This window comes from Drosophila takahashii, chromosome 3L (assembly GCF_030179915.1).
Source record: "Drosophila takahashii strain IR98-3 E-12201 chromosome 3L, DtakHiC1v2, whole genome shotgun sequence".
Taxonomy (NCBI): Eukaryota; Metazoa; Arthropoda; class Insecta; order Diptera; family Drosophilidae; genus Drosophila; species Drosophila takahashii.
In genome coordinates this window covers 19,502,173-19,520,117 of record NC_091680.1, presented here as the reverse complement: position 1 = coordinate 19,520,117, position 17,945 = coordinate 19,502,173, and the positions used below count along the sequence as shown (strand labels likewise).

Sequence of the window (17,945 nt, the reverse complement as noted above, 5' to 3'; positions counted from 1 at the left end):
AAATCTAACGTAAGTTTACGATAACAATATATTGAATTGAAATCTTAAGTCAATTATTTAGGTCGCGATCGTTTTTAAGTTTACAAACTTTGTGTGTGAAAGCTATAACAAATCATGGGTCGAGTTTCATAACTGTCGTCTGAAGGCCGTAAGTCGTGACAAGGTTGTACTTAATATGAACCAATATATTCTGTATCCAGCTTTTGATATCCAAACCCATATTAAAGTTTACAAAAGAGCAAATGGCTATAAACCTTGGGTTATGGAAACCAAAATCGATTGGTGCCGTTTTATGCGAATTAATTATGATCCTATCGGTAAAATAGTCCTCAGCCTCTTTGAGCCATTTAGCAATATTAACCACACTTGTCCGTATGTGGTAAGTTATTTTCACCATATTAATTATGCATTTAACAATATGTTTTTGAATCTATTACCAGGGCCCACAGATAATGAAGGAAGTCGTTTTGAAGCCAGAACTATTACGTCTACCGTTTCCCACTGGCGAATATCTTTTAGCATTAAGATGGTTTTTTAATAAGAAACTTACATTCGATACAAACGTCAGTTTTTTGTTTGTAGAAGATGTTGGAAAGTCCAAATAATTTTTTAAAAATTGAAAGAAAAAGTTTAGATTCTAAATTTAATTAAATAAATTAATAAAACATAAAAATACTAGTTAAGTTCCAGAAACATACAACTTTTAAGTAAAAAGGGGATAATACTTTGATCTTATTAACAGATGAAAAGGTTTTTTATGAAATAAATAATAAATGGATTCTGTTTTTTTAGTTTGAAAGTCTTACTGAAAAGTTGAATGGCGTAATCTTTATTTATACTTAATATATTTTTAATAACATAATGACAAATATAGACATTAAGCAATTCAAATATTACCATCTACATTAATAGCTCAAATAAAGTTAATAAAACGTTTTATAATGTCTCCCTTGATTACTTTTTGAGTTTTAGCTGACTGTTTGTTTGTTTAACTTGATTCTGTATCTTAAAGTGCACAGTATGCGGATCAATTTAGTTCTTTGTGCTCTCCTGGTTGTGTTTTTTGCCAATTTTACTGTAAGTTCCTAGAACCGTACAATTTTTTAATAAATTCTTATTTGAGTTAACTAGGTGGCGCTTGTTTTTAAGATGACGAACGCTGTGTGTGAAAGCTATAATAAATCGTGGTTCGAATTCCATACCTGCCGCCTTAAGGCCCAAAGTCGAGACAGAGTTGTTTTTAATATGAATGGAACTATTCTTCATCCGGCTAATATTATACACACTCATATGAAGATTTACAAAAGAGAAAGTGGTTTTAAGCCTTGGCTTATTGACTCCAAAATCGACACTTGTCGCTTTATGCGAACAAATTATGATCCTGTTGGTAAAATTGTCTTTGGCCTCTTTCAACAATTTAGCAACATTAACCACACGTGTCCGTATGTGGTAAGCTATTATTTATGTATCATTATTTAGGCGATTAAAAATATAATTTTTAATGTATTTCCAGGGACCTCAGGTTTTGCAGGGATTTTATCTGAAGCCTGAATTGTTGTATCTACCATTTCCAACGGGTCAATATCTGTTGGCTATAAGATGGTTTTTTGATAGAAAACTACAATTCGATACCAATGTCAGTTTTATCTTTGAAGAGGATTTCAGGAAATCCAACTAAGAAAGAATTCATCATAAGATTAAAAAAAAAATTGCACAATATTGTATTTAACAGTTTTAAATAAAAAAAATACATTTTTTGTTTTATTTGGGATTTTAATTTAAAATAGGACATACATATAAATGGGAAATGTTTTGGATTTTAAAATTGCAGTGGCCGATAAATTTGTTGGTAAATAAACCGATGACCATTAAGCGACCTGATGTTTATGTACCTTCTGGGAAACTGTTTATCATAAAGTACATTTAACACATTCTATATATAATGATGTTTAATTAAGAAATTAAGCTATTATAGAGATTCCAAAAATTGGTTAGTCCATTAGTAGGTATAATCAAGCGAATTTTTTTAAACTCTTTATAATTTCTCGCGCGATTGATTTTTAAATTCTGCCTTCCTGTCTGGCTGGCTTAATATTAGTATGGTTTTGGAAGCTTTCAAAATGCGGTTTCATTTAGTCATTTGTTTTCTACTTGGTTTATTTTTGACAAAATTTAGTGTAAGTTCAGGAAACAAATATATATAATGAATTAAATTCTCAAATCAGTTTGTTAGGTTGCGCTCATTTTCAAGATGACAAACGTTATGTGTGAGACCTATAATAAAACCTGGTTTGAGTTTCATCACTGCCGTCTAAAGGCCGTAAGTCGAGACAGGGTTGTATTCAATATGAACGGAACTATTTTGCATCCAGCTTCTAATATACAAACCAAAATTAAGATTTACAAAAGAGAAAATGGCTTAAAGCCTTGGCTCGTCGACGTTAAAATTGAAACTTGCCGCTTCATGCGAACAAGATATGATCCTGTGGCCAAAATAGTTTTCGGGCTCTTTCAACAATTTAGCAATATTAATCACACGTGTCCCTATGTGGTAAGATGTTTTCAAATTCGTTGTTTGTGCAATTTAAAATATTTTACATTTATTTGCAGGGACCACAGGTTTTGGAGGGATTTTATCTGAAGCCTGAACTATTGGGTCTACCTTTTCCGACTGGTCAATATCTGTTGGCCTTAAGATGGTACTTCGATAAGAGACTGCAATTCGATACAAATGTCAGTTTCTTATTTGTCGAGGACCATGTGAAATCCGATCGAATACAATCCAATTGATAGCACCAATAATTTGTATATCATTTGATCTATTGCAAAAATATTCAAAATAAATAATGTGTATATGAATGTTGTTTTATTTCAGATTTTCAAAATTTAAAAATGTTTTGAAAACAAGGTAATACAGCATTACATCCCTTACAATATTTTTATCGAAGTGCAATGCAAGTTTACCGTTTTTAAATTATTCAGACCCCTTTTTTCAGCCCTCGTGCGCATAAAAAAAGTTTTGGCCCAAACCATCGACAAGGGGCTTAGCTTGTTGCTCACTGCACATTCTGGCCCCTATCTGTTTTCCCCCTCTCCCCCTCCCATTTTCCCTGCCTTTCCCATTTTTCCTGGGGCTTTCGTTTCGTTTGCTCTTCATTTTTTCCGGCCGTCTTTTTTGATTCTGTTTCAGCAACAAGTTGCTTACATTTCGTAAGCCCGCCAGGCCACCTGTGCCAACGACTATAACCCATTTGCGTTACGTGAGGGGCGGGAGGGAGGTGGTGGAAAAGTGGGTGGCATAGTGGGGGGGTTGGCATTCGGCATTGGCGAAAATTGTCAACGCAGTCGTCGCCTTTGCCCTGCAGATATGCTGGCATATTTATTTATGTCCTCTGCCAGTTTGCTGTTCTCGACTTGATTTCATTTCATCTCTGGCTGCTTTCTTCTTTTTATTTTCTTCTCTTTTAATAACAAAGCCATGGCTGTTGTTTTCTCGTCTTCGTTATTTTTGTCGTATTTTTTGACTGAATTTAGGCTTTTTGTTGTATTTCGGCAGATGTTTTTCTCCAAGGGTTTCGCATTTATTCCCCATAAACGACCCACCTTCCTCCGCAGCTAATACCTATGTACTTATCCTGACTTTAATCTTAAAGATTAGCCGGCAAAGAAAGGCGTTCTTGGTTTAGCACCTCGTTTTTAGCTCGCTAGGCTTAGACAACCCATTTTCCATTTTCCTACACAAGTTCATTCACTTCTAGGCCGTTTTCATTGCGGGTGTTTGGGGCAAAAGTTTCGTCTAGCTGGGCTCTGCCATTTAAATTTCAAATGCTTTAATGTTCATTCCCTGTTTTTTTCATCGCATATAAATATAGGTATCTCTGCGTGTGTGCGTTTTAAGCTTTTTATATAATTGAAATCCGGACACGTGCCACTCAATGCGTATGCTGGCAATAAATTCAGTTTCACTTGTAATCTATACGCACATAAACAGATCCACATGTATTATATATTTCTGTTGATTCCTCTCCATATGTAAATTCGCCTGGCCATCGGGCTCCTTTGGGGACGAGAGAAAGGACATTGTCCTCGCAGTGTGTAGGCGCCTCCTGGCATATGCTACAATCATAATTACATCGTCCTGAGCAGATAGTCTTCTGTGCGTATGTTTATCTTATTCTTCTTGCCTCGGTGCCTACCATACTGAGAGAAATGTTTTTCTTTATTTCGGAATATGTTTTCATAAAAAAAAATCAGAAAAAAAAACATTCATCAAGCTTTTTAAATGCTACTCATTAACTTTGTAAAATAATAATAACAGTAAAATAATATAATGTTTATACAAATTAAAACGATATATAATATTTTTTAAAACTCAATCTTAAATTAAAAATCTAAAAACATTCTTGAGACAACAAAAGTAATCCTTAAAATAAAATCTGATTAATATTTCAAATATTTTTTTTATATATTTCTTATTGTTTTGATAGTGTTTTCCCTGAGTGTATTCACTTTCAATGCCTAGTATGTCGTCAGTTGCATAACGAAGCGACAAAACTCATTTTAAACAGGCGCCACTCGACGACTGTGGGGCGCCACAGAAATTGCTCCATCGTTCCGCTCCAGACCCCCGGATCGGATCCCAGGTCGTGTTCCCGGCCAAGTCAACGTGCTGAAGATGAGCCCAGAACGGCTAACAACAAGTTCATTAAATACAATGCACAGTGTGGCCAAGGACGATGACGTGCTGGCTCCAGAAATCCTCCGAGGGTCACCGATTACGGGGAGGTGAAAAGCTGACCTGATAGCAAACTGTTGGGTGATAGAAGCTGCGGGATGCTTAGCAAATTGAAATCTTTTACGGAGGGATAATTATTGGAAGCCGACATTCTCGGGTATAATTGAAAAAGTACCCGCACACTAAGTTCCAAAACAATTGGTAAACTTAATAAAATTCGGTAAAGAGTGCTTGTGCCTTGTTTACCATGAAAAGCCATTTCTTCGAATTTTGTTGTTTTATTTTCAAGTACACACACGTGTTATTGATTAATTTATAAAGGTTTCAAATGATGAGAAGACACAAAAAAGCCAGTGAAAGTTATTGTACGTTTAGGCCACTGGTATTTAAAAGCAATTTTAATTAAATTAATAATTTGCTTTAATCCTAGATTTGTTTAACCACAATTTACGCTATCTAAAATTGTATTTCTTGATTATCGATAATCTAAATGATATTCGTTTTGGTTATGCCGGCTAGAAAACCTCGAAATTTACCGCCTTAAGTGCGGACAACTTTACGGCTTCACACATCCTGTGACCTAAAAAGCACTCCAAGGAGCAACAATGTTTAGAGGCCGCTTTAATGGGTCAATTAGCTGGTTCCACATATCGCGCATAAGGCAGAAATCCCCGATTGCGTGACCCAAGAACATCGACGTTTTCCACCAGGATTCTATGGGTAAATTTGCCATAAATATGTGGTTAATCTAGGTCAAAGCAAGGATACCGGAAGCCGTTTCGCTGGAACTAATAATTAAAAACAAGAAAATAAATAAATTCAAATGTGTGGAAAAGTAAAAACTCATTTGGACTCACATGTTTACCTTTGCTTGACCCCCCAGACTACGTACTACTACAAACCCATAAGCATATACGGTTAATTTATTTATTTTGTGTGCACGCTTTTATTTGCATAAGCTTAAAGGATTTCTGGACTGCGAGCTTAGATTTACCTCAGTCTGCAGTTGTTTTATTGCTTTCTGCGTGACAACCCAATGGCCCCCAAAAGTTTAACCCTGAAATTGAGTTGAAAGGAGCCCCCATTAAGCTGCAAAAGCTTCGAAGCTTTGGAGGACGTTTTAAAACAATCGAGACTTTATGTCCTGAAAGCTTTTTATTTAAGAAGTACTAAAAGTTAGTCAGGAAAAGTTTTCAAAGCTCTTTGGGATTTTTCCTGGTTTAGAATTTGGATTCGGAATTCCCTTGCGGCTGAAATACTTATAAAAAAATATATTTAAATTAAACACTTGAGGCCACAACCGTTGCACCACAGGGAATTTAAGGACTCTCCGTACTTCGGCGACAGGCTGTCTAGACAGAGAATCCAGAGTTGAACACCTGACATATTCCTTCGGCTTTCAGGTAGGCGGGCAATTTTCAACGGAATTTCATTTGTTCTAGCCAGAAGCGTTGGCCTAATGATCTTTTAACAGGCCCAAAGAGCCTAGGGGAATTTCCCAGCCTTGATGCAGGCAGTGCAGCGCATTCATTCATGGAAGCGATTCAAAGACTAAAGATTCCACTTTAAACTGAAGAGGTTCTGCACTTGAGGCTGTATTCATTCATGAAGTGTCTGCCGGGCGGGAGATCGGCACAGCGAGGAATTTTCGAATCAGCGGGGTATTCGAAAGTTGGCAAGACATCTGGCAGAGGAAACTCTAAAAGTGGAACCTTCAGAGAAAAGGTGTATGCAAATTTGTTTACGGAAACAATTTTGTGAAATTTGTCAATGTTTTAGAAAATATTTGGAATGGTTTTATTCATTGTTTATGTATATATTTCAGGAACTTTGATAATAACCCGAAGCCAATATTATTCAACATACCATTAACTAAAAGTTATGCATATATATCAACATAATGCTAAGTAACAGTTGCACGTTTAGGTTTAAAATTTCTAATTTTTAATAAAAATGTTAGATGTTTAAGGAATAATATTGAAAGAGTATCAATTTCAAAGGTCAGGAAAAATTTATATATTTTTTTATTAAACATATTTTCTAACTGGACATAAAACTGGAAAATTCAATTTCTTTAGTTTTATAAAAATTGAATTTTACAATTTTGGCTCATATTATTATATATTATAATATTATTTATAAATAATTATTTACATTATGTTATAAAATCACAACCCCCTTTATTGTTGTCTAATGCGTTGATTAATTTCTTCCTTTCCGTAATGTTACTACCCAATTGTGTTCCCATGCAATTTTCGCAAATACAGTCCTAAAATCCAGTCGACTAGTTTTAAATGCTATCTGTGATTTTCTAAAAATCAAATTAATTCCATCCGATAACCATCGAAGAGCCCACGCAACACAATTTGGCACAACAATTTTCGCTACGCTCCTTGAATGAATTTGCGAAAAATAGAAGATCCTGAAAGGAGTCAAGGAGTCTTACCTGCTGGTGCAGCACTTGAAACTCAAGAGCCCAGCTCTTCAGTTCAAGTGGAAGAGGCGCACACTTGAGCAAAGACACCGAGAACTCCAGTTGATAACGATCGGGGTCTCGGGTCAGGTAGAGGGGAGTCCAAAATTTTCTAGAATAGCAAGGAGAATGGAATACCGAAATTCTGTTTAAAACCGCCGACTGGGCTATTTTGCCCATCGGCATTCTGATTTCCATTTTCGGACCGAAGGCCCAGAGGGGCGTAGGTGCAATTGCGTTTATTAGCACCGCACCCCTTGGGATCGGACAAAAGGACGAGTTAGTCCTCGTTTCGGTTCCAAGTTAGAGGACCCATTGAGGAATTGTCCGCCGTTCAATGAATGCTGAATGAGTCGGCTCGGGCAGGTTTTGTTGCGCTTGATTCGTTTTGGGTTTGTCACTTATACCTACAAATCTCGATTTTGGACAAATCGCTGACATATCTAAAATGATAAGCATCGCCCGAGTTGGCATCATTAATTTGTGCAATTTGAAGTGTCGTGGGAAATGCTTAAAAACTCTACCCACTCCCTGGCGAAATGTGTCCTTGATTAATTCGAATTTTCAATGATTCGGCAAAAATGAATCGGTGTCATCATTTGCGGTTGCATTTCGGTGGCAGACCACACATTTCGCCTGGGTACATTTTCTGTTGTCTTGCGGAACTAATTTACTAACGGATCTTTAAAAAATCTTTTTTATCTTTTATCTTTTAGAATATTCTATAATACCAAACCTAAAAAATCGATATCTGTCTTAAAGAGTGATTTGCGAAATATATTTAATCTAATTTTCCGTAATATTAGTGTTGTGAATATAAATTACTCTCTTAAGAATAATTAAAATCTCACGAGAGATATTCTCCATCGGTGATATCAATAATTTTTCAACAGAAACCAATATATCCCATTAACAAACCAATCATTTTAAGACTAACTACCTTCTTATAGAACGTATCTCTATATCCTAACAACCATCCTATAGAACTGCCACTCACTAAGCTCCCCTAACAATCATCCTATGACAGATTTGCAAACGAGATTTCGCCAGAAACATTTTCTATCCCATAATTTGTCAGGCCTGTCGACTTATCGGCCCTTCGAGCAACTCAATTTTTGCACACTTTATGCCAAAAAAAAAAACGAATGAAGCCCTTGAGATGTGTGAAAAATTAAATCTGACAAATTTCCGGTTCGGTATTTACTGATTTTAAGATGAATGCATAAATTCCGGACATTATTTTCTGGTTGAGGGGATTAGAAATACAATTTAAACAATTTTCTCCAGCTCCTGGGCATAAGTGAGATTATGGGTGGCAATGTCCTTGGCAGGGACCTTATCCGATGTTTTGGTATGGAGTCCGGCGTAGTCGTAGTTCCCCTCCTCATCCATTTGCCAACGACGTCTGTTGGCCAGATCCAAAAGCTCCTTGGAACCGGGACGCAGACCCAAACGCTGAGCCGCCTGTTTGGGTGCCATCTTGAGGTAAGACTTCTCCATACAGGAGGCGATCTCCTCGCGAGCCGTGTTGACCAGCATGTCCATGAAGTTCGCGTAGATCTCCGAGGGCATCGATTTCTTGGCTTGCAGTATCTTGTTGTACCGCCCCTCCATGTAGTAGTTCTCCAGGGCCAAAACGGGATGTATGAAGGTATCGTGGAGCAGCAAAGCCGACGGCAAGCGCTCTAGTTCAATGTGAAAGTCGGCAATCCGATTTGTGGCCAACATGTAGAGCAGATTTAGACCCATGAACTTGTGCATGTGCTTGGATGACTCCAGATACTTGTCGTAATCATAGTAGTAGGTATTCAACTGGGCCATGTATCTCTCGAACGCAGCATAATCCCTGATGGTAATGCTGTGTTCCACGGCGATCTCCAGCATCTCCCGGGATTTGATTAGTTGGTCCTTTTGTTTCGAACTCGATGAGACCTGAATTGTCCCGAAATTGGACCTCACCAGCTCCAATTTGAAACCATCCAGCAGATGGGAGCAATGGGCCAAATTCGGGGCATGTTTGCTCCACTCGTTCTTCAACTCGGTGTACAAATTCGACATGATGACAGCAAAGTTTCGGCAATGACTAAATTTTTCAGAAGTCAAATTTTGGTTGGTTTTTTTATGAAAGGACCGTTTGTAAATTAATTGTCATGACCTGCTTGATTTGCAGTGAAAATACTTTTCTAGAGTTGCTACCTCATTATTTATTCGATAGGAATATTAAGATTCGATAGTGAGGTTAGGGTATATGTTTAGCAAAATAAAGGTATTATTAATCCTTTAAAAATAAATAACATTAACAAATTGAGATCTTTGATACAAACGCTTTCAAATTACAATTATAAGTTTTTCTTTAAGTTAGGAGATCTTTGGCAAATTATTTAAATTTTGAATTTAAATCTTCATATTGCTAAATAAAAATGTGGACATTTTTACCTAGAAAATATCTCTGCAGTTATTTTTTAGGTAAAATGGAATAAACATGGACTTAAGACAATATGTTGTCTTAAATCTTATGTTAGGCAAAATTTCCTAAAATTGGTATTAAATCCTACATTTGAGGTAACGCCAGTTTTTTTGTGTTTTCGGAGTATAGATATTTTTATCGAAATATTTTTCTAAGCATAGACAAAAAACAGTTTTAATTTTGATTAATATTTATTTACTTTAACATACTTATGGCTAGCAACAGACTTATTTTTACTGTACAATTTCTTAGTTATTTTCGTAGATGTTTTTTACGCCTCCACTTTCAACTCGTGGACCTTGACTTGAGCAGAGACGGGAGAGGCCTGTGGACTGCCATTGGAGTTGGTGGACAGATTGAAGGTGGGACTTTCGGAGCCGCCCTTCTTCTGCTTGACACGTCGGTTCTGGAACCAGATCTTCACCTGCTTCTCGGACAGACGCAGCCTGTTGGCGATTTCGATGCGACGAAGGCGGGATAAGTAGGCGTTGTGCGAGAATTCCCGCTCGAGCTCCAGCAACTGAGTGCTGGTGAAGGCAGTGCGAATCCTCTTGCTGGAATCGGCATAATCGTTGATCAGAGGTGTGATCTCCGCCGGATTTCCCGAGGACCCCGAGGGAACCTTCAGAGGTGAGCTGCTGGGCGAACAGGAGGACTCGTGCTTGAATCGCTTTCCCTGTGGCTCATCAAAGTTGTTGGTGTAATCCAGAGAGGCCGACGAGGAGGCGGAGGGTGAGGTGCAGAAGCTGCCGGGTTCGGGCAGAGGTAGTCCACCACCCACAACTGGCGATCCGTAGAGATTGTGCAGCGCACTTGGCAGTTGCTGCGAGTTGGGATTGGCCGACAGCGGTGGCGAAGGATAACATCCTTCGTAGTTGCTGAAGCCGCTGGACTTCCTCTTGGTGGCAAACAGCTGGGCATACGGATGATAAAGGGAACCGGGACTAGAGCTCACATGAGGATGTTGCTGCAGGGCAGCTGCTGCTGCTGCTGCGGCTGCTGCAGCTGCCTGTTGTTGCTGCTGCTGCTGCTGTTGCTGGATGCCCAAAGAGAAGAGATAGCTGCCCACATAGCTGGCTGGATACGGAAGCATGGGAATGGATGGCAACATGGCAGCTGCGGCCACTGCGGCGGCGGCCGAAGGACTTCCTCCTGGCGATCCCAGCTTCTCCTTCTTCTGGCTCAAGTTGGGCCTATCGCTGAGCAGGGAATCCATCAGAAAAGAGCGAGACATTTTCGGTTTTTACGTTGATTTTGTTATTTTTCGATTTCTAGATGACTTTGAGATGAGCTGACTGAGCTGACTGAACACGATCGCTGACTGTGCGAGACTGTCTGCCGGCTGAACCCTCACCCGAGTCTTATATACCTCGAGACCCTGTTCCAGGGGTTGGTATTCCACTTACCCACCCCTGAGGGCCAATTCGAGGGTTGTTTGAACCGAGCCTGTTCGGCCATTTAGTCACCATTTAGCGGCAACTGTTGCCATTTACGCTCCGCCCTTGTTCGATCACTCACATTCACAAAACAAATGGCAGGTAAACGATGATGCCTCACTGTGTCTGTGTGCAAGGACAATGGCGAACCCTCTGGCACACTGCTTGTGTGAGTGGCTCCGTATCTGTGTCCTTGCGGAACGAATCTTCCTTTCCATTTCGTATTATCAGTCGAGTTTAATTGAAAGTTGAAGAGAGTGCGTAAAAGCTTTTTAAACGAAACCGAATTAGTGCAGCCTAAGCTAGATTTAATTACTCCATTCAGTTTGGTTTTGATTCAATTTAAAATAGGGAAAAACAATTAAATTATCAAAAAATGTTGAGGAATTTAAGGGAAAACAATTATATTATCCAAAAACTGACCAAGAAAAACTATGTTTTTTTTTTGCGTTGATTACTCAACAGCGTTCAATTAATATAGAAAATTACAGAAGTCATTTAATTTTAACTTAATTCACAGATCGAAGCAAAGATTGAAAGATGTTTCAATGCTTGGAAACCAATATCTAATAATGCAAAAGTAAATCTAATAAGATGGTAGCACTCATTAATAAGCGTCGGTTTATACGCAAAAGCATTTACTAAGCCTGTGACTTACACCGTTTTATTCGTTATAAATAGCTTTAATATAATCATAAAACAGGAGATTTGTAAAATTTGTTAAAAAATATATCAATTAATCCGACGGGTATCTATGTATTTATTAAACTTTTTTTGATTTCTTAGATTTTCTGAATTTTTGTGTTAGTTTCCTTGACCGTTTAAATAATTATAGATTGAAGGTCAGAATTGCCTTTTTTCATAAATAAAAATTTATTTCGTACAAATTGTTCAAAATTGGTTGTATTTCCTGAATTTGTTTTTATTAGTTTCACCCCTGTATGTTTAGATAAAATTTAAAAACTTTATTATACTACTGTTCATACAACTAAATTTTTTATTTTATAAATATTAAAATATTTTTACTTTTTATGGTTAATTAAAGCTTTATTAATCCTTTAAATTAAAAAAAAAATTTGAATAAGTCTTTGGTGAAATCGAGTTTATTTAATTTTTTAGAACATTTAAACCTCCTGCTTTATTTTAAGGTTTGCCGCAATAATCTTTATCTTTATCTTTTTCGACGAATCATCTACTGAGTAGCCAATGTCATTTATGTAGTATCTTGTTTGTAATTTATTGAAGAAATACAAAAACCTCTTCAGTGATTCTCCACAATCGAATCGATTAATTTTACAACCATTGAAAAATGCAAGCCCTCCAAGCGTTTAATGCCAATTTCATGGCAACTTAAGACCCAAGTGGTCGCTGCCGAAATCCCGATTTTTACCTCTACTTCTCCAACTCCCGATTTCTGGACCCTCCAACACATTGAGGAATATCTCTCCTTTGAGTCCTCGCCCTGGCGTATTTTTATTGATGCATTCTTCGGCTTGTGCAACTACGGCGAACAATGCGGCAGGGATCATCCATTCAGGACTATCCCATTCATGGATGCAGTCCTTTTGGTCCTTTGACAAATCCTCGACACGACGCACGTTGCGCCTTTGTTTGTGTGTGTTTTGGGCCAGGTCAGGACATCTTAGCCAGACAGAACGTCGCCGAATGTTGTTTTTGGGCTACATTACACAGAATTATGGCGGCAGTTTTATCATTTGTTAACTGACTTTAAGGATTTACCTATAATTGTCCTTTTCATGGCCTTTGTGCCGAGGTGCGGCATTGTCGTCGTCCTGCCAGTTGATCGTATGTTAAGTGGCTATAAAACGGATCACAATTGCTGACGTTAATTGTTAATTGTGAGCCCCGACTTCTTCGTAGGCGATCCGAATGTTCGCCTACTTTTTAAGGTTTTTGGCTTCTGCTTAATTGGCGGGTTGTGCAAAAAAATAAAAGAATCTGGACCCTGGTCAATATCCAGATCGAGAGCATCTGCTGTTGTGTTAATATTTTTACTAGAATTCCATCTCTTTGGGCGGTGCGTTGGTCTCGTGCGAGAGGTCCTTTTGACCGCCTTTTACCAATTGTTTTGGGCCACTTGAGATTTTCTCATTGACCACTTCCGTTTTTTGTCTACGATTATTTCATGCTCGATTGATTCGGGTTTCCTTTTTTCCAGAATTGGATCGTGCTATTGACTTAGACCTTGTCTTTGGCTTATAGAGAAAGCAAATGTTACGGATTTAGAAATATGGAAATTTCTTTTATCTATCTTCTCATCGGCTTCATTCAAGCGAACAATTTCAATTTAATTGTGAACAAAAGTCGCCTAAACGCTGAACAAATGAAAGCATATCGAAATGTTTACTTCCCCTTAAATTTTTGATATGGATACAACGCAAAACTAACTGAGCCGGGAAAAAAAAACTTCAAACCGGATTTGGTCTATTAAAGGGGTGTTTTGAAAGAAATACGGAACCACCACCAACGAGGGCTCTCGAAACCCTTATGACTGGGCATTGGGTTAATCATTTATTGACATTAATTGGTTGTGACATTTGCATTTTGACTGATTGTTGTAGTTGCCATTGTTGCTACTTAGCCAAGGGTTTGTTTTTCCACTCTCTCGTTTTGTATATTTGTTGGTTTAACAAATATGACTTCATTATAGCCCAAGCTGTTTTATAAAGGCTCATGCATGTGCTCGGATAAGTTATTATTTACCCCTGAATAATTTACGAATGAGCTTTGAGGTTGAGTATGGCCTCTCTGCGTGTTTCTGAGTCAATAGGCCTCAGGATACTGGATTTAGGATGGGTTTTTATGCTTTTTAATGTGGGGGAATCGTACATATCCATGAATATTATTATCGTTCTGTGAGAAATTAAATTCTTAATTAAAAGCAAATAAACAGGTTTGGGACCAGAAATACTTGAGTACCAGAAATACTTTTTTTGCAATCGATTTCCAGATTTTGTACTTTACTGGTATTTTTGGTACTTTATTTGTTTTATACAAAATAATATTAATGATTATTAATAATCGCGAGAAAGCAGATATATAAAAATGTTTTGGATATAATGCGGTGTATAGTTATTTTTTCATAAATTTATTATTCGTTATGTGTTCCAAATCCAGATCCAAAATATTCGAAAAAATTTATGTGATACTTATAAGTAAAACAAAGTCGCTTTCTTGATGGCTATTCATAACTGTTTTTCAACTATAGAAAACAAATATCAAAGTATCGCACCGCCAAATGTCCAAAAATGCCAACCAAAACAAAGGGAACTTTTTCATTCTATTTTCGAGTATTATTTTCATGAATGAAAGTCAGTGGCTGGACAAAAGACATTGGACAAAGGACCCAAACACGATACGCACTTGCAGTGATCTGCAGTTTAGTTTCGTCCTTTGTCCCCGAAAGATCGATCCTTGTGAGGTAGAAATTCAGGTAAGGCGAAATTCCTTTCTGCTCACTCTTAAAAAAGAAGGACCAGGCCCGCCGTTTAAATGGAGGTTTATAGGTTTCTTTTTTAGCTGTGGTCAAGGCCGCTGGACAATGCTATTAATCAGGTCCTATTTATTGTGGTCAATGTTGTGGCTAGTTTGAAGGGCCTGCATTGGGTGTGCATTGTCAGCCGAAAAGGGGAAGATTCGGGGTGGAGTGGAGAATGGTGACAGAGCCACCCCAACAAACCGAAACCGAAAAAACACTTAAACACTTAACGTCTAATCAAATTATATAATAAATAGCAAACAAAACGAAACCAGAAACGCTTAGCACCCTTAAGTCCACCACTTACCCCCGCTGTCAACGAGCAAAGCCAGTTAGTTAATAAAAACAGCATTTGCAATCATAAAACGCTTCACTGATCCTCCCCTTCCGCCAGCACGCGTTGGGTTAGGTCACCATCCAAAACCATCCAAATCCATGGAAACAAGGTAAGATTCCGAATCGGAACAACCCTCGAGATCCGGCGACTGGCCGAGGGGTATATCAAATGCATAATGAAACAGATTTTGATACGGCCTCTGAGACATCGCCGGGGTTTTCATTAGATTGCAGCCGCTCGCAGCAGATACATTTGTATCCTTGTGGTTGTCTGCGATCCTTTTGATTTCCCACGGATTCAAAATGGCTGCCCAACGCAGTTGTCTGGGTTGTGATTAATAGATAGCAGAGACTTTGAGAATCTGAACATAAGTCTAGAAACCCAATCATAACAGGTCGTTTGTTGTATCATCGAAAGAAAATTGTGAAAAAGTAATATTCATATTTATTAAAAAAATAAAAAAAATACAAAACTCCAGTCAACAGTCCCAAATCAATAGATTAAAGCTAACATTTATTTTTGGATGGCCCCTAAAATCCACATTTATTCAATAAACACAACAATTTTCTGAATTTATTTTGATTTTATCATACTTAACTTCATTTTAATACTTTCCATAATTTAAACCATCTATATGTGGCTATTATTATTCCCCATACATTTTCAAACCCAATTCCTCCAAAACAATTAATTTAAATTAAAAAATGTTTATGTCAACAATTAAACAAAAGTAAATTCACCCTTAACTTTATAAGTTTTGTATTAGGAATGTCAGTAGTAGTAATATGTATTGATGTACGTAGGAACTTCAGACGAGTTCCAACGAAAGAGATTTCTGTGTTAACCCCGCATTTTACTTTCCGAAAAACCAGTATTTTACACAAATGTCAAATATGGACGTAGAGTATTGTAGTTGCAGAGATAAGCGCAGTGTGAACTTAAAATAGTGGCGCCACTGCTACGTAAATGTAGAATGTATTTTACTTCAACTATTCATTATTTCGTGTTTATTTCGCTGTTCCTGAAGATAAATCTTATAAATCTCACTAATATCTCATTAAAATGTATTTAACACTTAAAGCTAAAATAATTTTTTTTTGTTTTAAGTGATGATAAGCAAGTTGTGGTAGACCATTTACAGAAAAATTACCCCCTGAAAAGGCTTTAAAACCCATTTGACCTATGTAATTTAAATCGGTATGTCCTCCCACGCGATTTAGCAAACTTCTTGCTCCATTGCATTCAGGCCTGGTAGTGTCAGCTCTGCGTCTGCCACTCAACGGGGAGTCCTTCTCCGCCTTGGCCGCAATCACATTAACGTCAGCCACCTACCTTCATCTGCAGCTTTCGCATTATGCGGGTCTCCTCCCAGCGGTCCAGTTCGTCCCACTCCTTTCCTCGCTTACGCAGAAGGTAGTAGCGGTACATGACGATTGTCACGGCCAGGATCAGAGCCAGTCCGGTACCGGCTGCGGCCCCCAGGACCGCGGAACTTACCATAACCATGTTGCCGGTGAGTTGAAATCACTAGAAAAAAATATTTATAAATTTTAGTTTTAGAAAGGTATTTATTAATTTATTAAAGTTACCCAAAAGGATGATATATTTATACCCTTGCAGAGGGTATTATGATTTCAGTCAGAAGTTTGCAACGCAGTAAAGGAGACGTCTCCGACCCCATAAAGTATATATATTCTTGATCAGCATCACAAGACGAGTCGATCTAGCCATGTCCGTCTGTCCGTCTGTCCGTCTGTCTGTCTGTCCGTCTGTCCGTCTGTCCGTCTGTCTGTTTCTACGCAAACTAGTCTCTCAGTTTTTGAGCTATCGGGACGAAACTTTCGCAAAAGTCTTCTTTCTATTGCAGGTAGTATATATGTCGGAGCCGACCGGATCGGACAACTATATCTTATAGCTCCCATAGGAAGGATCGGAAGAAAAAAGCTTTAAAAAATTCTAGCTTCGGTGTTTTTTGAAATATTACCTTCTACTTTTGGGGATGTTATTTTTTAAATATTTCTGAATTTCGAATTAATTATTTAAAAAATCGGACTACTATATCATATAGCTGCCATAGGAACGATCGGAAAATTAATGGAAAAGTAATAGGAAACAAATTCTAGCTTCTTTGGTTTTTATTGTATTATCTTCTACTCTAGGATATAACTCTTTTTAAATATTTCCGAATTTCAATTTTAATTTGATCAAAATCGGACGACTATATCATATAGCTGCCATAGGAACGATCGGAAAATTAATGAGAAATATTAGAAAATTGAACATTTTTGCGATTTGTTAATTAATAGGAATGATCTGCAAGGGTATATAAGCTTCGGCTGGCCGAAGCTAGCTTCCTTTCTTGTTTTCTTCTATTATTTAATAAATATTTAAATTTATTTTATGTATTTCTTCTTCTTCAGAATAAATGTTTAAATTATCTTACCTCATCTTCAAGGCATCTAGATTCTAGATTTAGATTTTTTCTACAATTTGTGGTAGGTTTTACCAAACTAACTCCAAGAAAAAACCACGCAATTTAACATATATTTTGTAAATTACCATTTTATTCAAATGAAAATTAAAAAAAAACTAAATTAATTCTTAAAATGCAAATCGGAAAGTCTTTCGTTTCGGGTATTCCGTTTTCCTCTGCCGGCAGCTATAGTTTTCCGCACTCTCCTCACTTTCACATGACGCAATTAACTCGTCATTCTCCCCACTTTCAATGCTCTCGTTCTCCAGATCAAAACGATCTTCTCGGTTTCGGGATTTTCCAGATGATTCAGCATTAGTACTTAACGCAAGCATAAACGTTACAACCAAAATTGACAAAAGTCCACAGGTGAGACGCATTTTGGGAACTCCAAAATAAAACTATTTAAATGCGTGGTTCGAAGCACACTGTTTTAAGGTATAACTATGGAAAAACAAACTCGCACTCAGATACCCCAGTTCTAACGCTCTAGACTTTTGTCTAGTGAGACAGCTGTGTAAACTT

The 17,945-nt window shown here is 37.6% G+C and overlaps 5 protein-coding genes across 5 annotated transcripts; 2 read left to right on the top strand and 3 right to left on the bottom strand.

Moving 5' to 3' along the window:
- The first annotated feature begins 980 nt into the window (after positions 1–980).
- Positions 981–1,678, top strand: LOC108063687 (uncharacterized). The gene is made up of 3 exons (XM_017150846.3): positions 981–1,077; positions 1,132–1,449; positions 1,514–1,678. The coding sequence occupies exons 1-3, from the start codon at positions 1,021–1,023 to the stop codon at positions 1,676–1,678; spliced, it is 540 nt and encodes a 179-aa protein (XP_017006335.2). The 5' UTR covers positions 981–1,020.
- A 442-nt stretch (positions 1,679–2,120) lies between these two features.
- Positions 2,121–2,790, top strand: LOC108063689 (uncharacterized). The gene is made up of 3 exons (XM_017150847.2): positions 2,121–2,177; positions 2,234–2,551; positions 2,611–2,790. Exons 1-3 carry the CDS (start codon positions 2,121–2,123, stop codon positions 2,788–2,790), a joined length of 555 nt encoding a protein of 184 aa, XP_017006336.2.
- Positions 2,791–8,384: 5,594 nt separating this feature from the next.
- Positions 8,385–9,357, bottom strand: Rpn12R (Regulatory particle non-ATPase 12-related). The gene has a single exon (XM_017150888.3). It carries the CDS (start codon positions 9,264–9,266, stop codon positions 8,478–8,480), a length of 789 nt encoding a protein of 262 aa, XP_017006377.2. The 5' UTR covers positions 9,267–9,357; the 3' UTR covers positions 8,385–8,477.
- A 535-nt stretch (positions 9,358–9,892) lies between these two features.
- ind (intermediate neuroblasts defective) lies at positions 9,893–10,984 on the bottom strand. Its single transcript, XM_017150887.3, has one exon. The coding sequence runs from the start codon at positions 10,907–10,909 to the stop codon at positions 9,947–9,949; it is 963 nt and encodes a 320-aa protein (XP_017006376.2). The 5' UTR covers positions 10,910–10,984; the 3' UTR covers positions 9,893–9,946.
- A 6,564-nt stretch (positions 10,985–17,548) lies between these two features.
- On the bottom strand, positions 17,549–17,900 carry LOC108063725 (uncharacterized). Its single transcript, XM_017150898.3, has one exon. It carries the CDS (start codon positions 17,798–17,800, stop codon positions 17,549–17,551), a length of 252 nt encoding a protein of 83 aa, XP_017006387.2. The 5' UTR covers positions 17,801–17,900.
- Between the last annotated feature and the right edge of the window lie 45 nt (positions 17,901–17,945).